This window comes from Lissotriton vulgaris, chromosome 4_1 (genome assembly GCF_964263255.1).
Source record: "Lissotriton vulgaris chromosome 4_1, aLisVul1.2, whole genome shotgun sequence".
Taxonomy (NCBI): domain Eukaryota; kingdom Metazoa; phylum Chordata; class Amphibia; order Caudata; family Salamandridae; genus Lissotriton; species Lissotriton vulgaris.
In genome coordinates, this window is record NC_141691.1 from 1,596,198,677 (window position 1) to 1,596,222,327 (window position 23,651).

General features: G+C 43.6%; 1 protein-coding gene across 2 annotated transcripts in view; it reads left to right on the plus strand.

The window, feature by feature from the left end:
- Positions 1–23,651, plus strand: part of PREX2 (phosphatidylinositol-3,4,5-trisphosphate dependent Rac exchange factor 2) — a 1,248,069-nt gene that overhangs the window by 647,607 nt on the left and 576,811 nt on the right. For both annotated transcript variants that reach the window (XM_086965847.1, XM_086965848.1), the window contains exon 25: positions 9,352–9,559. In XM_086965847.1, coding sequence (XP_086821973.1) covers positions 9,352–9,559 — 208 coding nt within the window. The remainder of the gene's footprint in view (positions 1–9,351; positions 9,560–23,651) is intronic.

The following is a 23,651-nucleotide window of genomic DNA, read 5'->3' on the forward strand; positions in this document are numbered from 1 at the left end:
TTGACCTAACTGTCCCTCATCGGTTTCAATGAATTGCAACAGCGCACATTTTTGCTCTTTTTTTTCACGTAATGAACTTTATTTGTAAAGGAATATGTTTGAAATCACTACTTCCCCGACATTGACAAAGGCGTGTAGCCGAAACGCGTCTGTCGGGCCATTTTTCTGTGGAATAAAATATTTGAAAATTACCTCCTTGTGTGCGCCTCACTCCACGCTCCAGTAGAGAAAGGAGCGACGTACAGGAATATGTATATAAGGGAAACCTTGTCCAGTGGCCTGCCTGAGAAACGGCGTGGAGGCTCGTACCTCCTGTTGCTGTGTGCCGTCGTTGGATCCTCTTGGGACCGAGTGACTTCACAACGCCTTGCCGGACCCGCTTCGCGGGTCCCGCTGCGTCCTCAAGACTCTGTGGGGCTTTGGGGAAGGGAGCCGAACATTCCTGTCTCTGTTCGCACCGGCAGGGCTGCGAGCAGCCTAGCAGGGACTCAATTGCCCAGGAGTCCCTGCCTGTCACACCTGCGGCCGCTCTCCCTGCCAGTCAAGCCCCCGACCAGGATAAAGCTGCTCAGCTTCTAACAGCCAGCGGTAAACCTTGTCCAGTGGTCTGCCTGAGAACTGCGTGGAGGCTCGCACCTCCTGTTGCTGTCTGCCGTCGTTGGATCCTCTTGGGACCGAGTGACTTCACAACGCCTTGCCGGACCCGCTGCGCGGGTCCCGCTGCATCCTCAAGACTTTGTGGGGCTTTGGGGAAGGGAGCCGAACATTCCTGTCTCTGTTCGCACCGGCAGGGCTGCGAGCAGCCTAGCAGGGACTCAATTGCCCAGGAGTCCCTGCGTGTCACACCTGCGGCCGCTCTCCCTGCCGGTCACGCCCCCCGACCAGGATAAAGCTGCTCAGCTTCTAACAGCCAGCGGGAAACCTTGTCCAGTGGTATGCCTGAGAACTGCGTGGAGGCTCGTACCTCCTGTTGCTGTCTGCCGTCGTTGGATCCTCTTGGGACCGAGTGACTTCACAACGCCTTGCCGGACCCGCTGCGCGGGTCCCGCTGCGTCCTCAAGACTCTGTGGGGCTTTGGGGAAGGGAGCCGAACATTCCTGTCTCTGTTCGCACCGGCAGGGCTGCGAGCAGCCTAGCAGGGACTCAATTGCCCAGGAGTCCCTGCGTGTCACACCTGCGGCCGCTCTCCCTGCCGGTCACGCCCCGCGACCAGGATAAAGCTGCTCAGCTTCTAACAGCCAGTGGGAAACCTTGTCCAGTGGTCTGCCTGAGAACTGCGTGGAGGCTCGTACCTCCTGTTGCTGTCTGCCGTCGTTGGATCCTCTTGGGACCGAGTGACTTCACAACGCCTTGCCGGACCCGCTGCGCGGGTCCCGCTGCGTCCTCAAGACTCTGTGGGGCTTTGGGGAAGGGAGCTGAACATTCCTGTCTCTGTTCGCACCGGCAGGGCTGCGAGCAGCCTAGCAGGGACTCCATTGCCCAGGAGTCCCTGCGTGTCACACCTGCGGCCGCTCTCCCTGCCGGTCACGCCCCCTGCCCTGCCCTAGTCCTATTTCACAGTTCGGAGTCACCGCTGCGCGGTAGCGCCCGGGGCGAAGACCGGGCAAAGAGCGGGCCGTTTGAGGCCGTTCGAGGTCTGAAGAGTCTGGGCTGGGCCCCACCCCTTTCGCCCTCCCTTGGGCCTCTGGTATCATTTATCTGCTGTTTTTTGATGCAACTGTTTTGTATAGCCTTGTAGGAAATGTGCACACGGGCAAGCCGCAGCAAGGCTGGCAAGGGGAGCTTGAAGCAAAATGGGACCCTTGACGATTTTATCACGAGGACAAACATTGCTATAGACAAGGAAATTACTAAAATGCAAAAACGTGTTTCCCTAGATCTAGAGGCTGCTAGAAGATTGTCCCAGGACATTGCTAAGTCCAAAAAATCATCTCTGGGCCACATAGCGTCCGCCATAACCCCGGAGCGATTGGCTAATCCGCGGTGCATTATAACGCATGTTGATGTCCATCACACTTTAGCTACGCCCCCTGTGTTAATACCAACCCCGTGTTCCCCTCACCAGCTCGCCAGTCAGATCCCACCCGTGGTTATTTCTGAACCAGACCACGGTCAATTGAATGTCAATACACCGCTGATCACGGAGAGACATGATATTTCCCCATGCATTAACACCAAAGGCACATCACATAAAAGAAAACGCACCACAAGGTCTGCCTACTCACGCAAGAAGGCTAAAGTTGCTAGGGCCCACCAACTTAATGTTAGCAATCTTCCTGTGATTAGCGCTGAAGGTGGCACTGCTTCTCTTCTACAGATGCCTCCAAGACAAGATGAGGATGGCGCAACCTTGGATTTTTCCAAAGGAAAACGCAACAGTAGAGGACATTGGGACACAATTAGACAAGAAGGAAGGAAAGGACGTGGATTTTATAAAAATAGTTTGGGAAACCCTAAAAAAGCTCCTATCTCCCCTCGACCTAAGACTTTCTCGTATTGAGAACCATCTCTTAGAGGTGGAAAAGAGTATTCTAGCCCTAGCAACTCTTAGTTTACGAGGTCAGGAGAACAATGGTATTCTAGATGGCAACCCAGCTCCACCAATATCCAACACTACCCCTCCAGCACCACCCTTAATTAGGTCTATACCCAAACCACGCTCAAAGGGCTATGATCACAAAGCCCCTAACCCCCCCCTAAGTTATCGAAGCTCCCTATTTCACAACCTACTATACACCACAAAGCATGAACTGCCCGAGGCCGAATGCCAATAAGGCTCATTCCACAACCCCCCAGGGCCCACAAAATAGAAGTAATTTTCGTGGGGGTTACATAGATCTCCCCCCAGATGCAAAGCCATATGTGGCGGTATTGACAGGTGTACCGGAAATTGAGAATGACCATCAAGAAAATCACTGGTCCCTGAAGAATAAGGTTATCCACTGGCTGAATGTAAATAGACCGATCCCAAACGGAACGAGAAGTAGAATCCTAATGGTGCGTAGAGTTCCCTGGGTAGGTCCTTCTCGGAAGTCCAGTCCAGGTGACTGCATAGTTGTAAATGTATGTATGTAGTGACCTTTGCGGACCCACACACGGCTCACCACATATGTTCATGGACTACTTATGGGGAAGACTCAGCCATTGTAGCTAGGCCTTTAACATTCTTTTACCCCCACGTCCTAACCAAAACTATGGGGGGGAATGGTCATCGGCACGCCACCAGGCCCGTGGAGGGGCAAGAGGCAAATGGGAAGTCCCTCACAGAAGGTGGCTTGGGGCACCAACATCCAATAGGTTCGGTTGCCTGGAAGAGGTAGATTGACTTCCCATGCCTGCTGGTTCTTTACCTCTTGCCAAGGTCTTTTTGCCTCCTGTGGTTCCTGACCCTTTACCTTTGGTGATTAAACCTGTTGGAAATAGTTCTTATCTCTCTGGCCAACCATCTGTCTATGCTTCAAAAGGAAGGGGAGTGATGGAAAATCTCAACACCAAAACAGCTCATGAAACAGCGCATGTTACAGCTACTCTCCCGCTGACCCCCTTAACACCGCACCTATTGGCCCCGCGTACCAGTAAAAGGACCAATGTTGTTAGTACCCATGACACCTGGGTATCCGACCCCACCAAGGAGGAGGACACCCTAACTTCCTTTGGGGCTGCTGCTGAGGCTACAGTGTTGCTACATGGGCCAAGAAGGTCTAGCTCTGTTCCTGCCCCCCCTGCACTTGCCCACACACTTGGGCTAAGTGTTGCAGGAAATCCACCATTGAGGCTCCTTAGTTGGAACGTAGCAGGACTTGCACGTAACATCGACACTCCCGAATGGAATTCGCTTGTGGAATCCTTTGGGATTTGTCTATTGCAAGAAACCTGGTCCCTGGAACCTCGACACAGGGTAGGTTATACAACCTATTTTGTGCCTGCATCCCAAGCATCTGGCAGCAAAGGTCGCCCTTCGGGCGGCCTTTTGATCTGGGTTAGCATAGCTCTGGGGCTAACCGCAAGGCATATACCCACAAAATCACCCGATCTGCAGAGATTATCATTCCAATGCCAAGGGGGGAAAAAGCTAGAAGTGTTTAATCTCTACTTAAGGGGGGCAAGGGGTGGCGTCTCTATGTTATCTTCAACAAGAATTGAGGAGGAGCTCGGATCCTGTAATACAGACTCCCTCGTTATACTGGCGGGAGACTTTAATTGTTGTTTCGAATCATTAGCCAGTGAGGACATATTAGATATCTGGGAGGATGATGTCAGGAGAGGGATCCCCTTGCTCTCTCTAAACCCGATTAAAAAATGGACCCAGAGTGCTATAGACATTAATGCCCTCTGTATGGAATATGACCTTAGAGCTACTAATGGTAGATACCAGGGGAGTACACACTTACAATAGGGTGGGGCACACTTCACGAATTGATTATATATTGTTGAACCACAAGCTCTGGGCATATCTTCAAGATATGGAGGTCCTATCGACTTCTGACAGTGACCACAACCCACTAGCCCTGACCCTCACTCCCCCATGGCAAGGCATGATCCCAACTCCGTCACCACACACATGGAAATCGTCCCACGAACTAGTCCCTTCGAACTGTGGTAGGCGGTTAAAATGGAATAAAGTTGCCGCGGATGAGGGAAGGATGGCCCAAGCAAAGTCCATAATGGCTACGGTGAAGATGAGGCTAGATTCATTGGAATTTAGTAATTCTGATGTCTCCAATGTCTTTATAGAAACAACCTTAGCACTAGGTAAGCTGTTTGTTGTCCCGCAGGGAAGAGCAAGGGCCACGAATAGAGCTACATCTAAGAATAGAGCTAAATGGTATTCTCCTACCTGTGAATTGATACTAGCAGTGAAATCCAAGGTTCCTGGTCATATTAGCCTCGCTAGGAAAAACTATAAAAAAGTCTTAACTACGGCTAGGGTTGCCTACGAAACCAAATTCTGGGACGACTTAACGATGGCTAGCTCAAAGAAAGACTCGAAGGCCTTTTGGGAAATGTTGAGAGCCAGGGATAAACCAGCTGACTCCTTACTGACATGTAACATCACAGGGGATGCGTGGTTTGCCCATTTTTCCAAGCTTTACTCCGTTCCAGTGGGTCCTTTAGATGCCACGACGGATCTGTTACACCGAGTGCCTGTTGAGTATATAAATGAGGACCACCTTTTTGTCGCCAAGGAAGTGGAAGGGGCAATTAAGTGCCTGGTTGCCAATAAGGCTGCAGGACCTGATGGCATCCCAGGTGACTTAATACGGGCCAACCCGGAGGTGTGGAGCAAACTTATTGCCCTACTTCTGTATGTGGCCCTGATGGGTGGATGTCTGCCTGACTCCTGGAGGGGCGCGGAGGTCGTCCCGATCTTTAAAAAAGGATGCCGAGACGATCCCGCTAACTACCGCCCAATTAGTTTGCTAGATTCCACCCAGAAGATAGCTGGCAAGGTACTCTTAGGCAGGATCCTACAGTGGGCTGAAGAAAACCAAGTACTGTCAGACTTCCAGGCTGGTTTTAGATCCGGAACGGGACTATCGAACAGACATTCCGCTTATTAATGTTATACTGGAAAGTGGTCGTATTGGGCAAGGGCAGTCTGTACCTCGCATTCATAGACTTACGGACTGCCTTTGACCTGGTCCCACGTGTCCAGTTGTGGAGTGTCTTGGAGGGTTTGGGTATCCCCTCTTACCTACTTAGCATGCTTATCAAGTTTCACGAGAGTAATTTTGCGCAGATCAGGTGGGGAGATCAGGGCCAAAAAACACCACGTATCCCTGTAAATAGGGGTGTCCGCCAGGGTTGTGTGCTAGCCCCCACTCTGTTTTCACTATATGTTAATGGAGTGGTGGAGCACCTGCTTAAACATCCAGCAGACGCTCCTTCCCTGGCTGGCAGAAAAATCCCTACCCTCCTATTTGCATACGACACCCTCCTGATCTCAAAAACTCCAACAGGCCTCCAATCCTTACTCTCCAGTTTTAAGAAATTCTGTGATTCTAGGGGTCTTGCTATTAATGTAGGTAAAACTAAATTCCTGGTCTTAAACCCCCCAAGAAAAACAGTCATTCCACCCACCTTGGACTCAGTCCCACTCGAAAGGGTAAAAGAGTTCGATTATTTAGGTATCCGCCTCTATGACTCCATGAACTGGAAGGCCCACCACCAAAAGATCTTCCTGACCCACAAGAGGGTAACAGGGGCCTTGCTGAAGGAACAACGTGCCTCGTCCCTCAAACCAATTGGTGCTGTACTAGACATCTACAGGGCAAGGGTGGTGAGCGCAGCTCTGTATGGGTCTGAATTGTGGGGTGTGCAGAAAGTTGACTTCCTGAGGCAACTAGAAAACAAATTCCACAAAGACCTCATGAGGCTACCACATAGTACCCCTCCCTTCCACTCTTATTAGATGCGGGCACACGCCCAATAAGTGAGCAGGCGGGGCTACGTCCCCTTCTCTTGTGGGCACGAATATGGAGGGTACCAGAATTGTCCAGTTACGCTGAAGGCCTAAGGGAACTCCTCGTAACACCTGGCTGGCACAAGGTCCGTTGGCTTAAAGAAGTTAAGCGGCTTCTTTATGACCTGGGCCTTGAAGACGCCTGGGCTAATAGAACTGCCCCCCCCCCCAAACAGACACTAAAGGAGCTATATTGGTCTTGGGTGGCTAATGGGAGAAACAGTAATTCTAAATTATGTAGATCCACCAAAGAATTTCTGATGGTCAAGGAGCTCCCCTCTAGAGAACCATACCTAGATACGATCCATAAATCATGGGACAGGACATTATATTTCAAATTTAGGGTAGGGTTTATTGCCACTAGGGCTGCTAACAGCAAGCTGGAAACCACCGTTGCAAACTACACCATATTGCCCTTTTTGTGACAATAGGCATGAGTTAGTTGCCCACCCAATGTTTGAGTGCCCAGCCTATACAGCCCCGCGCCGCATGTGGCTGAAACCTCTATGCAGGAATCTTGGTACTAGATCTCACCTGGAGGCCTTACGCATTTTAAGATCTGATGCCCGTCCCTTGTTTGCCTGTTGTTTGGCAAAATTTTTGGGTTGGGCTTGGCGGATTAGATCCGCCAGGCAACTGTGTCTCCCTTAAAATGAATTGTATTGGCAATATTGTTATCCTTATGCTGTTAGCAAATTCTTTTTGCAAATGAGTTTCCCTTAAACCACATTGTGTTTGTCTTATTGTCAATTTATTGTATTTTAGGAATGGTCAATTTGAATATTTTTAACTGACGAACAAAATGCTAAAATGTATTGTATCTCTAATATATTTTCTGTATTGTAATGCTTTTATGATATGACAAATATATCGAAATAAAGCTTTTACTAAAAAATATATAAATATATATACATATATATATATACATATATATATATATATATATATATATGTATACATACACACACATATATATATATATATATATATTTAGATACACCTATATATTATATATACAGACACACATATATATTCACAAAAAGAAGTTATGCTCTACTAAGTATAACGGACAAATTTCTCTTATTTTGTACGAGTATAATATCGAACTAACTATAAAGTCCCTGAAACCTGTGGTTTTTTCAGTGAATTTCTAAGGTTTTTTTAAATGCTAATTTCTAACTATAACGTCCCTGAAACCTATGCTTTTTTCAGTATATATATATATAACGGAAAACAGGCTGCCCGTTTGTTTCCACATCAGCCTTATCACTGTTACATTTCAAGTTTACAGGTAATTAGATGTAAAGTACTTTTTTGCATGTGCAAATTGGCCTGTGCGCGAAATTCAATTATTACAGGTAATCTGATATACAGTACTCTTTTGCATGTACAAATTAGCGCAATGTGCAATTCATGTAATTTCACATTACTGTCTGTTTAATACATACCATCTATATAATCTACAAAACTTTAATCAGGACCATTGTAATAATTTTATACAAGCTGTGCAAAAGTATTGGTATAAATACCTTGGCTCTATTTGTGTGATCCTGTGCAAACATCGCAATACTATCAGTATAAATACATAATATTCACAATTTTTACTAATTATGTGTAAAAATACTTTAAACAATTAATACGATGTGCAAATAACGCTCCTGAATGGTCTACTGCACCTATGCAAACTAGGCCTAAGATTACCATGTTTATTCTACATCTGCCCTGTATCTTAAAAATTATTACAGTGATAACATTTGCTGTTCCTACAATCTGTTAAAATATTTTATTAAAACGTGCTAAGGACTACAACAAAAGGTTGTACTCCCTTTGTAGTGCTAGACTAACCCTATACATAAAGTGCATGACAGTGGAAAAACTTTTTTTAAATCAGCTTACAATAGGAGGCCTAAATCGGAACTCTAAATGGGGAAACAAAGTGCATAGGAAGAGGACTCAGCGAAGGAAATACCTAATATATATCCTATTAGGTTATATATACATCTATACCTTATTTGAAGGTTTTATAGAGCACAAACAAGATCCTTGTGGATATCAGAGCGCTTTACATAGGATACATCTAGTTAAAGAGACAAATAGAAGTAAAGCAGATATACATAATCAACAAATTGCACAGGAGGGTATTAGGACCGAAACATGGTAAACCTGTTGAATCAGTTCGAAGGTAGATATCGTGAGTAGGATGTCACATTGGACTCTTGTAATAGTGAGGAACTAGTGAGGGTCGGAATGAGATCATAGTTTCATTAGACTATGATCAGGTGATTCAGTGAAAAGATAAAAATGTAGGAAATCTTTTTTCTTTTTTCAGCTGACCAATGGAGTTTTAACTAATCCTAGTTAAATGGGCCTCTTCATAACCAAGTGTGTAGATCCTCAGTTGTATTTAGGCCATTCGGACTCTTGCTATTCAATTCCAAAATATATTTGGTCTCAACATGTCTAAGAATGGCCTTCCTATTACCTCATTGTTTGAGTGGTGGCACGGTATCTATTACATAGTATTTCAGTTTGTCCAGATCTTTATCATGGACCTCTCTGAAATTACGTGCCACAGGGTAATTCGGATCTTCATTAGTGATGGCCCTTATGTGCTGGAGCACTTCATTTAGTACCTCTATTTCTCCTGTGTAATCCATATCAGCCCATCACACAATGCCCACATCATCTGTGCTTAGTTACCCCAGCCTCTCGCTACTGTTAATTTACTTTGTCCCTGTTTTCAAATGTACGTTTGCATTGTAGTGTAATGCTGGTTTTACATGCGTCACAATAATCATTTTTGATAAACTTGTAAGCGCTCCAAAAAGTCATGCTTAGATTGTTGTCTCTAAAAACTACACATATTAATTGTAAGTTTTCTCATACAGGTAAATTGAATCCTATGGTGTACATCCAGCACACAATAACAACAATGGCGGCACCATCAGGACACTCTTTAGGCCAACAGGATGGCCATGGCCTGCGGTATCTGCTGAAAGAGGAGGATTTAGAATCGCAAGATGTGTATCAGAAGTTGCTATGCAAGCTTCAAACTGTACTGCGAGAAGTGGAAGCATGTGTCTCACAGATAGATGAGTAAGTATGTGAAATATCAAATGCAACATTTTGCTTTCAAATCTCTTTGGGAAATTAGGCAGCCGCGGCCCGTGGAGGGAGTTACGGTGGGGCAGACAGGCGGGGCGGGGGAGTAGCAGGGTGGGGGGTGCTAAAAACCGGAATATGGATAATTTGAGTTAAATAAACCCTTTTAATTAATAAAACGAATTTCGTAGCGCGCGCTGCATCGCAATTTCACTTTCACCACTTTCACTTCTAAAAAAAATCTTGCCCCATCGTTGGAGCGGCCCGCATGGCGGGTCTGCTCAGGAAACAAATCTGTACACTGTGCCTTCATCGGCACAACCACTAGGTGAATGGAGAATCTCCCACTCACCTGGTCTGTGAGGGAATCCTCCTGAACGGCTGGCTGTGGCGCTTTTCCAGAGCCCTCCAGCTCCTCAGCTAGCACGACCCAGGGCTCTCTCCTTAGGCATGGGAGCCCCACAGTGCTATCCGCTACTCTTCACCCAGGCCCCCTCCTGGGACACAGGACTTCAGCTCCCGCACTTTCTCTTTGGCGCCGGTGCTCGGACCACAAAAGTTACAAATAGCGTGCATGCGCGGGAAGCCCCCGCCCTCCCACGTCTCCTCCCAGCCCAGATAGTGAGCTGCTTTCTGTTTCGCTTCTTATCTCCCTGCCTCAGCTTGTTGTTAATAGTGATCTTCCGTGCTCCCTGGTTGCTGCGGTGGCTGCTGTCTCTTATGCTTTTTTTCATTTATTTATTTAATGCATTTTTATACAGCGCGGACTTTACCCGAAGGTCTCAGAGTGCTTGTTCTTTATTCCCATCACTGAGTTTTGTTGTTGGACTGAGAAGTCGATTGACGTCCAAACTGGAAGTTTCAGGCATAGAATCGGCTGCAGAGTTTGCTTGGATGTTCGGGTGGAACAGGTGTTTTAGTCTGGTGGTTTTCTGCTTTGCATTCGTTACTGGGTCGATGCCTGAGACTTATTGTTTACCGAACCGTCGGCTTGTGTCAGCAGGCCATTGCCTCTTCCTTAATGAGTGGTAGACCCATATGTACTGAGTTGTGGTCCCATTCCAGTTAGTCACAGGGGGCCTGTACGAGTTCGTTATAATTGGGATTTCTCAGACAGACTGTGATCTGCTAAGCTCTTTCGCACCGCCGTGTTTTATTTTTCCCGGCGCCCCTTGGAGTTGGTAGCAGTATTTGTAATGTTGAACCCACTTAACCTGGCTGCTGTGTCAGGAGTAGGGGAGAGTTACTGCAAGTACACTTTCTTCTGACTCTTATGGCATGGGATTAATTGAAGAAGTTTTGGTCTAAAGGATCGTGGGCAGGTGACGAGGATCTGCTGCTCATCAGAGGCTGCCCTTAGCTGCCAGGTGAGTAAATGTTAAATTTTCTGGCTTTTCTGTAGTGCAATGTCTTCCTTTGACTCTGATGGTTGTCTTAGTTGGCACAGCCCCTTGGGCCAAATGACACAGTGAGTGTCAGGTCTCACTACTTGCTCGCAATCTAGTGCGCTAAAGGCTGCTTTAATGAAAACACCCTTCACATTGTTAACACATTGCAGCACTTATCTACACCATCCTATTGGCTAAATCCAATTAAAATACTAATATAATCAACTCTTGTCCCACATCCCTCAAAGTGGCCATCAAGGTGGGCAACTATCCTGGACTCCCTAATTTTTTCCATTTTTACTGTGTGTGCAAGAGACGGTACCCCCAGAGTTCTGTACGCCCCTCTACTTGTACCAACTTGTGCTTCATTATTTACAATATCTATCGACCCATCCTTTCTAAAGACGTCCCTTAAACTACTTTGACTTCCAGATCACTCCTTTCGAACTCGTTGGTTAACATGCTCTTAAACTCCACCACCCACAAGCTGGGCTGTCCGCAGAGTGCCCCCCCTCCCAGACAATCCCTCATGCCCCTCACTACTCTGTAAGCCATTTCATTGTCACGCTTGTGACAACCTAATCTATTCTAGATCACCCTGAATTGTCCATGGCCCAATCGGTGCCCAATAGCACCAATACATCCGGGATCCTGGAAAGAAGATGCCCAAAGGGAGGTACTCCTCGTCAATGCTTCTCCATTAAGTGGTGCAGAATCTTGACTGTCTGTGAAACCTAAATATGAGCGGACAGTCCTTGTCACCCTACCCCAGCTGTTGAATCTCTATGACTATCCCAATCCTACTTCCACTGTTAATGCATCAGTGTTTCGCCATCCCGTATTAGTTCAGATTTAAATCTAAATCCCTAGTGCTACCATTTTAAGCTTCATGGTGTACGATGAGGAGAGAGGGTGGGAGAGGCGAGAACTGGAGGACCTGGAAGTCACTCAAGTCAAAAAGCAATGAGACCCTTCATTCGTATGATTACAGAATATTGTGGTGTCTTCCCCCAGTCGGAGTGGCTACTGAGGGGATTTCCAGAGGAAGGGAATTTGTTTGTACAGAGACCTACACCCAGCTGCTTACACTTCTCCAGGCACAATGTCGTCACTAGGCGTAGAGGTGCCTGCAGTAGCTTTTGTTTTATCTGAGTGGAGCAGAGTCAAAAGCCCATAAAGTTCCCACAGAGCTCTTTCTCATAGCCCACAATATACTAAGTAGCTTGACCCTGACAAGGTTTCAAGCTTTATTACAAATGTCACAATTTTTTTTTAATATTTCACTTCTGTTCTTGGATTTTCGTCCCAATAAAATACACTGAACATAATCTTCACAAAAGTTATTTACAAAAGTTTAAGCTATTGCCATTATACATTACAATAACTTTTATTTAAGAATTAATTATTAAAAATAAATAAAAGCCATTATTATTTGTAATATCAATACATGTAAGCCACGTAAATACAACACATATTGCATTACAAATGCTATAGGTGTCACATTTGCGAAAGTTATAACTATTGGCATTATAAATGACAAAGCTATTTCGCTATTTTCAAAACCAACACATAAATAAAACATGTGTCATTTACAATTCCAATAGCTCAAACATTCAGACAAATGTATGTATTAAAATGTGTGACAAATAAACCTCTATCACTGCACACTAGGAGCACACATATTGTTTTGACTGTCCCTTGTTGCTAGTGGGTACTTCCCTCCATCATCCAGCTCCATAGCATTAGGTATCAAGAGTAACATACATTCCCTCACTGAATGCGTCTCCTAGTAGGGTGCAGCCCTACCCCATTTCATGACATTCTTTGGTTAACAGAGACTTGTGGAATGTTATTAGCTCCCTAATTATCATAGAAGTTATAAAAAAAAATATCATTGTATAATTGCCATTGAGTCATCATGTATGATTAAATAATTCCTTTTCCTTATCTCTACCCTTTTATCAGCTTTTGCTTTAGTGTTTGTATGCGCTCCTCCAGAAAGTTATGTACTTGCAAAATAAAATAATTGTTTTGCCGTCAAGAGGTCTAGACAATGAAGCCAAATAGCCAATTAAAACAATTAGTACTTGGGTCTCAGCATTAGGAAACCATTTTAATGACCCAAAATATTGCTGGATTGATCAGATGCCATGAAAGTGATGTTAACATCCTGGAGTTTGAAAGTTCTAGTATAAAGCCCAATGTTATTATATGCCATTTTAATTCTAGAATGGGCATTAATAAACCTTTAGCTTTCTTGGTGCCACTTTTAGGATAAATATAAAACATTTATTTGGACCAATTAAATTTTTTTTGTTTGATAGTCAACATGATTGGGAGATTTTGACATCAAGCGGCCAGAAGAGTACATCTTTAAGCAGGTCATCTGTGTTTATGTACCGTAGTGACTTATAAACCATAATACATCTTAGATTGTTCATCGTGAATCCTGCTTAATCCAAACTTTATTTTCGTCCTCCTACATAGCATTGCTTACCTGACCTAGCAATGTTGAAGGCGCTATGGTTCGTATAAATCAGTGATCAGCAAAATCCAACGCCTTGCTTTGGAGTTTAATGTTTGTCTTCAGTGTACTCTACAGTGCAAGAAAGAATATCTGCTGTCGAATTTGGTTTTACATATTTTCAAAATTGTAATTGAATTTACATACCAGCTCTGATGAGGCATTGAAAGTGCTTTACAAAATCAAAATCTTTGCACACAGTGTAGTTTCCTGACAGTCATCACTTGTTCTGATGTCAGAAATATGTTATATGAAAGATAAATGAACATCATTGAAGTAATATCTCTATTCTGAACATGCTGATTTTATGGGCATTTGTTCCTTGTCCGAAATTGAAAAGTTTATTTTGGCTGGAGACAAATTTCTAAAATAGCAGGCCCCTACATTGAAGTTAACCAGTATATGTACCAAATTGATGCAAGATTGCCTTAAGAGAATGTTTCGATCATCTACCTTTAAGAAAATGATTGTCCTGGATTAGGGTGAATAAGAACATATACATTTTTCATTAAATACACAAAAGCATTTCCTGGTTCATCAGGTCTAATGAAAACTGTTACCTTTTATAACAGAGATAATGGCAGAACAGTTATGCATTATTTCCCTATAAAGGTTAAAAATGATTCAAAAACTCAAGATTTACCTAACTGAAAAAGGAAACAACCACTTTAACACTTCACCCACCTTTCCTGTACCTATGGTCATAGACTGAGGTGATAAATGTAATCCTAAATATTTCTCAGCAGATCACTAACAGAATATTGTGTGGACAGAATATTGTGTATAAATATCGAGAAGATGAGTGCAAATAGGTAAGTATAGATTTACCATTGTTAACTCCACATATTTGTACCTTGAAGCTATATATACATATATATATATATAGCTTCAAGATACATGTGTGTGGAGGTATAATAGAACTTTGCTTACCTATAGAAACTTACATTCACAATATTTTTATCCTTGATATTCTTGACATAATATTTTGTTGCACAATATTTTTGGGTCCGATATTATGTGTAATCAAACACCAGCGGATACATAGAGGATGCGCTTCTCCAATATAGCACACTGGTGTGTTGCAACAGATCTGAAGTTATAAAAATGTACTGTACATACTCGGAGTCCAAACCAGAATAATACAGCACATTGTTAGCTCAGACTTCTACATATACATCAGTGAATTCTCACAACATTTAATTTATAGCAAACTGAACAACTACTGGAATATTGAATAGACCGAGGACATTTAACTGGTACTTGAAGAGTACCTTTGTCCCAAAATTGTTTTTTTTTGCCTACTCTTTTATACATATCAGTGGTTTGGCTTACTGTACATTAATTTTGTTCAGGTAACCTCTTCCTTTACCTAATAAAGAGATGCTTATCTTACTGCTGAAGGAGATACCATCTGCTTGATAGGCTATGCAAGCTCTCAGCTCTCCACTGTTAATGCCACAAAAAACGATTGGTATCGCTATATGAAATTTAGAATGACTAATTAATTAAGCTCCTGTAAGTTGTTCATTATATTACTTTGTGCCCATTGTCTACTTTTGTGAAAGTGCAGAGCCTCCTGAAAAGCAGTAAATATACATCAACAAAGTACTCAACTTGTAATGGAATAATCACTTTTTAAAGTTTTGCTTGGCTCCTTCCAATTCATCAGCCTTTAGGAATGCAATGATATGCTCATCTCATCCTGGTCATGTTCTGCTCTACTTTTGAATCATAACAATTTTCCATACCCAAGGTTGGGTTTTTAGTGACTGTTTAAGCACACATGTGTATTACAAGGTTGTGTTACGTTAACTAAGATAAAAAAAATATTAATTGAACTGAAATTGGGTTGCTGATGCAAAACTGCCTTAATGTTACTAAATTTATGTTATGTTACCAAATTTATAAAGCACATGGCTGCCCCGGTATAGAGACAACATATCGAGTTTTAATTATCGACTAGACATAATGTCGAGTAAAAAATATAGAATAGACAAAATATCGACTAGACATAATATAGACTACCAAAATATCGACTAGAAAATTTTAATATCGAATAGAATGGACATAATATCGAATCAAAAATATAGAATGGAAATAATATCGACTAGACATAATATAGACAACAAAAATATCGAATTAAAGGTAAGTTAATATAAATTTTTAATTTTTGTGTAATATAATTCTGTAGCGGGTTGTGGGTTTATAGGGGAATAGGGTGGGAAGTAATTTAATTATAATTAATTAAATATGTTAAATTATTTATTGGTATTTATTTAGAATTAATTGTTAATTAATTATTCATTGGCAATTAATTAAAATATAATTGGTAATTAATTGTAATTGATTAATTGATAAATATGTTAATTTTAGTAATTTATTTTCTGTAGCGGGTTGTGGGTTTATAGGGGAATAGGGTGGGAAGTAATTTAATTATAATTAATTAAATATGTTAATTTATTTATTGGTATTTATTTAGAAATACTTGTTGATTAATTATTAATTGGTAATTAATTAAAATATATAGTTGGTAATTTATTGTAATTGATTAATTCATAAATATGTTAATTTTATTACATTATTTTCTGTAGTGGGTTGTGTGCTTATAGGGGAATAGCTTGGGAAGTAATTAAATTATAAGTAATTACATTTTTTAAATATTTTTTGTGTCTAATTTTTATTTATTTTTATATTATAAATTAATTTATTGGTAATTGGTAAATAATTAGTATTAGTAGGTAATTTTTATTATTATTTAATTTTTATTTGTAATTTTAATTAATTAATATGTTTTATAAAATTGTAAAATATTTAAATTATTTTGTAATTGGTATTAATATTTATGTTATTTATATTTATATATGAAGTATTTACTTTCCCTACTATTGCACTCACTGGAGTGGGAATAGTAATTTTTACCCCTACGCTATCCAACGCTTTCCCTACTGTTGCACTCACTGGAGTGGGAATAGCAATTTTTGCCCCTACGCTATCCAAAGTTTTCCCTACTGTTGCACTCTCTGGAGTTGGAATAGTAATTTTTACCCCTACGCTATCCAACGCTTTTCCTACTGTTGCACTCTCTGGAGTAGGAATAGTAATTTTTACCCCTACACTATCCAACGCTTTCCCTACTGATGCACTCCCTGGAGTTGGAATAGTAATTTTTACCCCTACACTATCCAACGCTTTCCCTACTGATGCACTCCCTGGAGTTGGAATAGTAATTTTTACCCCTACGCTATCCAACGCTTTCCCTACTGTTGCACTCTCTGGAGTAGGAATAGTAATTTTTACCCTTACGCTATCCAACGCTTTCCCTACTGTTGCACTCACTGGAGTGGGAATAGTAATTTTTACCCCTACGCTATCCAACGCTTTCCCTACTGTTGCACTCACTGGAGTGGGGATAGTAATTTTTACTCCAACGGTATCCAACGCTTTCCCTGTGGTTGCACTCTCTGGAGTGGGAATAGTTATTTTTACCCCTACGCTATCCAATGCTTTCCCTACTGTTGCGCTCTCTGGAGTGGGAACAGTAATTTTTACCCCTACGCTATCCAGAGCTTTCCCTACTGTTGCTCTTTCTCGAGTGGTAATAGTAATTTTTACCCTCTCACTATCCAACGCTTGCCCTACTGTTGCACTCTCTGGAGTTGGAATAGTAATTTTTACCCCTACGCTATCCAGCGCTTTCCCTACTGTTGCACTCACTGGAGAGGGAATAGTAATTTTTACCCCTACGCTATCCAACGCTTTCCCTAAGTGTTGCGCTCTCTGGAGTGGGAATAGTAATTTTTACCCCTACGCTATCCAACGCTTTTCCTACTGTTGCACTCTCTGGAGTGTGAATAGTAAATTTAACCCTCTCGCTATCCTACGGAAAAATTTTGTATATGTTTTGTTAATAATATGTATATATATATATATATATATATATATATATATATATATATATATATGACGGGAAAGCACTCCAATTAAGAAGAACTCAGAGGCCAGAGGGATTGCAGGACAAACAGCCGTTTATTTCACAGGTAAGCAGTGGCGGCGAATGCATTTCGGCTCTGTGGCCTTCCTCAGCGCCCAATCACTGTGGCATGTCCTCCCCCAAATGATCTTCTTCCTGTTTAAAATATTCTCCAGCATGAGAGTCCCCTCCCCCTCGAGGCAGTCGGCTCACCCTCCGTAGTTCTCCAAAGTTTTTGAACCACATCTCCCAGGATGCACTGTGACGGCTGGTCCGGGTGGGTGGTGTAGGGGAATGGGGTCCGCAGTAGGCTTTTGCTGGATGCAGGAAGACAGAGGTAGGCGCTCATCCAACACCTAGGAACATCCACGGCTGCCCGTACCTGGTCCCTCGTACCGTTGCTACCAATGACCGCACGCGTTGAATCCAATGAGCAGGGGCAGTCAATACGGGCTGTGATCCCTCACCGGTCAAATACCAGATACTCCCCACTGGAACGCTTGTGTCTCTGGCTGTCCCAACAGCTATCGATACCTCGATTGTTCAAAATTACTGCAAGCAGCATGTTGCCAGAATTGCTGGTGGGACACTTGAGTGCATCGGGGCCAACTGTACTGCGTCGTCTGGCTCGCGCAGAAAATATGACGGGAAAGCACTCCAATTAAGAAGAACTCAGAGGCCAGAGGGATTGCAGGACAAACAGCCGTTTATTTCACAGGTAAGCAGTGGCGGCGAATGCATTTCGGCTCTGTGGCCTTCCTCAGCGCCCAATCACTGTGGCATGTCCTCCCCCAAATGATCTTCTTCCTGTTTAAAATATTCTCCAGCATGAGAGTCCCCTCCCCCTCGAGGCAGTCGGCTCACCCTCCGTAGTTCTCCAAAGTTTTTGAACCACATCTCCCAGGATGCACTGTGACGGCTGGTCCGGGTGGGTGGTGTAGGGGAATGGGGTCCGCAGTAGGCTTTTGCTGGATGCAGGAAGACAGAGGTAGGCGCTCATCCAACACCTAGGAACATCCACGGCTGCCCGTACCTGGTCCCTCGTACCGTTGCTACCAATGACCGCACGCGTTGAATCCAATGAGCAGGGGCAGTCAATACGGGCTGTGATCCCTCACCGGTCAAATACCAGATACTCCCCACTGGAACGCTTGTGTCTCTGGCTGTCCCAACAGCTATCGATACCTCGATTGTTCAAAATTACTGCAAGCAGCATGTTGCCAGAATTGCTGGTGGGACACTTGAGTGCATCGGGGCCAACTGTACTGCGTCGTCTGGCTCGCGCAGAAAATATGACGGGAAAGCACTCCAATTAAGAAGAACTCAGAGGCCAGAGGGATTGCAGGACAAACAGCCGTTTATTTCACAGGTAAGCAGTGGCGGCGAATGCATTTCGGCTCTGTGGCCTTCCTCAGCGCCCAATCACTGTGGCATGTCCTCCCCCAAATGATCTTCTTCCTGTTTAAAATATTCTCCAGCATGAGAGTCCCCTCCCCCTCGAGGCAGTCGGCTCACCCTCCGTAGTTCTCCAAAGTTTTTGAACCACATCTCCCAGGATGCACTGTGACGGCTGGTCCGGGTGGGTGGTGTAGGGGAATGGGGTCCGCAGTAGGCTTTTGCTGGATGCAGGAAGACAGAGGTAGGCGCTCATCCAACACCTAGGAACATCCACGGCTGCCCGTACCTGGTCCCTCGTACCGTTGCTACCAATGACCGCACGCGTTGAATCCAATGAGCAGGGGCAGTCAATACGGGCTGTGATCCCTCACCGGTCAAATACCAGATACTCCCCACTGGAACGCTTGTGTCTCTGGCTGTCCCAACAGCTATCGATACCTCGATTGTTCAAAATTACTGCAAGCAGCATGTTGCCAGAATTGCTGGTGGGACACTTGAGTGCATCGGGGCCAACTGTACTGCGTCGTCTGGCTCGCGCAGAAAATATGACGGGAAAGCACTCCAATTAAGAAGAACTCAGAGGCCAGAGGGATTGCAGGACAAACAGCCGTTTATTTCACAGGTAAGCAGTGGCGGCGAATGCATTTCGGCTCTGTGGCCTTCCTCAGCGCCCAATCACTGTGGCATGTCCTCCCCCAAATGATCTTCTTCCTGTTTAAAATATATATACATTTATATATATACATATATATGTGATCAAGCTCCCTAGAGGAGTGAAACGCGTCGTCGGATGGACATTTGTCCTTTAATTTGAATAAAAACTTTACTCTGCCACCTATTTGTTGACTTGCATCTTCTTTTGGAAAACTTTCCGCTGCAGTGACGAGGTTGGTTTGGAGGTCCGCACCTGGTGTGTTTCCGTCACTCATTGACGGAACAGGAACATTTCTTTCATATATATATATATATATAATATATATATATATATTATACATACATATATATATATGTTTTAAAATTACATTTTTTTTTTAAATTTACATTAATAATGTATTTATTTTAAGTGTATTTAAGTATTTTAAGTATGTTTAAATTAATTATATTTATTATTATATTGCTTTTAAATTACTTTTAAGATATTTAAAAAAATCGATATTTTGACTGTCTATATTTTTTCCTATCGATATTTTGGAGTCGATATTTTTGTACTTACCTGTTTGTAGATAGGAAGTCAATATTCTGGCATTCTATATTTTTACCTCGATATTTTTGTAACTCGATATTTAGACTGTCGATATTATGTCAGTGATCCGGCTGCCCCTGCAATGGGGCGTCCCAGCGCTGGTTCCAAATCCCAAGACAAGGAGGAAATACAAGGCAGGAGGATTATGCCGGAAATAGCCAGGTCTTTACAACCTTTCTAAATGCCCAGTGGTTTTGGATACTACTGATGGTACCAGGGAGGGCATTACAAAGGGCCGATGCCAGGGCACGGAACAACCGACCACCCGCCCATGCTCTTCTAACTCGAGGAACACATGCCAGGTATTGATCTGCAGAGCGCAACGTGCGGCCAGGGAGGTAAGGGAATAGTAGATTGGATAGATTAGGGGGAGCTTGGGAATTGAGAATTCTGTGTGAAATGCACAGTGTCTTAAAGTGGATTCTCTTCTCCACCGGAAGCCAATGCAGCTTGTGGAGGGAGTTGGAGACTGAACGGGATTTAAGAAGGGTGAATAGAGTACACACCACAGCATTTTTCACCCTCTGAAGACAATTAATCCTTGCTTCGTTGGCGCTCAGGTACAGAGAGTTACAATGGTCCAGTCTCAAGAGTATGGTGGACTCGATAATAATCTGGTGTGTCTGTGCATCAAAGAACCCGAGCAGAGGCTTCCTCGTAAGAGCCCAAAACAGACACCAGCCATTGATTTTGTCTGTACCTGAAAAGTCAAAGTACTATCTATCCAGACACCCAGATTTTTTACTGCCTCCTACTGCCTCCTTAGGCAATGGGGGTGCCCCCAATGAGGCAGACCACCAACGATTGCTTCATATATGGGTGTGTCTTTCTAGGAGAAAGATCTCTGATTTGTTAGCATTCAACTGCAGGCAGCTGGCCGCCATGCAAACCGTAATAGCCACCCCATCATCCTGGAACTTGACCTTGTTGTGGCTAGAGTTGTTGGAAAGATAGATCACAAGCTGAGTATCATCAGCATAGGAAACCAGAGAGTGCCTGTTATCTTTTACTACAACCGCAAGGGGTTGTATATATATGTTGAATAGCGTAGGGCTAAGAGCGGATCCCTGCAGCACTCCATAACGTGCGTTAATCACCTGAGAGCCATAGGGGGGGGAACCACTTGAAGAGACCTTTCAGACAGAAACAATGTAAACCAAGTTAGGATGGCACCTCCAGTACCTATCTCCTGTAGGCGTTGCAACATTATCGCATGTGATATGGTGTCAAATGAGGCGCTTAGGTCGAGTAGGATCAGTGCTGAGGTGTTGCCCTCTTCCAGGTGGCCCCACAAGTATTCAGTAACTGCCAGCAGAGGAGATTTGGTGCTGTGGCGGGGTCTAAAGCCGTTCCGCAAGGAGTCCAATATTTCACTGGACTCCACAAATTCGGTTACATTTGAGTTGATGTGGGATTCGGTAATTGTTGCCCTAAAGGGAAGTAGGGAAATGGGGCAAAAGTTTTCTGGCTTGGATACATCAAGAGTTGTCTTTTTTTAACAGAGGAATAACCTTGACATGTTTCCACTCAGCGGGTACCACAGCTGACGACAAGGACAGATTTATCAGTTCACAGAAAATAGATTAAAGCTGTGGTAGAAATTTCTGGAACTGGTTCGGTTTAAGTGGGTCAGCTGGTAAGCCTGATTTTATTTTATTGCAAAGGGTGCACAATTCATCATGGGATAACGCTGGAAAAGAGAGTAATGAGGGATCAGGGAGACTAGTAAAAGCCTCAGGACCTTCATTGCCGGTAGTGGGGGGAAGATTTTGTAGATACCCTCAACCTTCTTAATGAAAAAGGTGGCCAGATCCTCACGCTTAATGTTTCGGGTAGTAGTGGGTTCTCCTGCCGGAGAAGGGTTTCTAAGGTCCTTTAGAAGGGAGAAGATACTTTTAGCTGGGTTGCTGCTGTTTTTAATTTTATCTGAAAAGTAGTCAGCTCTAGACTTTCGAATGAGTTTATGATACACCGTAAAAGCTGAATGATATTGTATCTTGAGAGCAGGATCATAAGAATGTCTTCAGGCACGTTTCAGTACCTTGCAGTTTGTTTCCACCTTGGTTAGTGTCTCGTTAAACAGAGGACTGGCAAGTGTTCTTAAACTATATGTATGTTTGCCTGGAATGCATTTGTCAGGAGTATGCATGAGCCATTCATGGAAAAGGCTGTTTGCTACTGTATCAGAAGGCATATGAGGTTTCTGAGTTAGTAGGAGATCTCAAAAGTGATTTGCATCCAGCTTGTGCCAGGTGCATTACAGAATGGGCTTGGGGCAAACACAGGATGTTGGGCCTTCACCCTGTAACTTCATGGAGATTAAAAAGTGGCCCAACCAGGCCATAGGGAGAGGGGGGGGTGAGCCTTTATAGATGGTATGTTTGTGAACAACGGGTCAAAGAGATGCCCTGATGAATGTGTAACACTAGGGACACATTGCACTAGCTGGCAAGCTGCAAGATCTGCCAAAAAATGGCAATCTCACTGTCTTGGCCGGCCTCCAGGTGCAGATCCAGATCCTCCACAATATTAAAGTTAGCAGTCTTGGTCACCAGTATGCCGACTAGATTAATTAACGTGTCACTAAAAGTTTTTGAAGGACCAGGGGGACAATAGATAAGCTGCCTGATAGGGTAAAGTTTCAGTTAAGTGTAACTTTAAAGAGGGTGGGCCTGGTCGATTGTGAAAAATGTCAACAGTCTTTGGGGCGTAATGTCTTTGTGATGTATTGTATTGTATTGTATTATATTGTACTGAGGACTTATATAGCGCACTATCACCCAACGGGTATCCTGACGCTCCGGTTACCCTGCTGACGCAGACTTGGTTACAGTCCTACAAGTAAAAAAAAAAATGACTGAAGACAAAGATAAGACTAGCTAATCTCTAGGAAAGAGCCATGTTTTCAACTTTCTGAAATTCAGCAGATTCTCAGTTTGTCTTAGGTTAAACAGTAATTTATTCCACAGACGTGAGGCTACAGAGCTAAATGATCTGCCTCCCAGCCGTGTATTTTTAAATCTGGCTGTAAACACCAGTTTTGCCGTTGATACGCGAAGATTTCTAGTTGGAGTATACCAAATAAACTTGTTCTGAAGTGGTTTAGGTCCAGCTTTATGTAGGGCCCTATGGACAATAAAGAGTGTCTTAAATTGCATTCTCTGCAAAATTGGTAGCCAGTGTAGATCCTTCAAAGCTAAAGATGCTGAGGATCTACGCTGTCTTTTTAAAGCCAGCTTGGCTGCAATTGTCTGAATTCTCTGTAGCTTTTTAATTAGAAATGTTGGGGCTGCAAGTAGCAAGGCATTACCGTAATCCAGTCTGCTCAAGATGACACTCCTCACCACCTGCGACCTAGCCGGAAGCAGACAGTAGTGGTAGTATTTTCTGTAAAGCTCTGATCAAGGATACACAGGTACCAACTATTCTGTTTACGTGTGAGTCCAGCTGTAGACTACTGTCAAATATTACCCCCAAATTATGCACAGACTTAGATTGAATCAGTGGGTTGTGTGTTGGGGTAGGCCAGAAATCATCCGGGAGTGAGCGAGAAATCTTGCTCA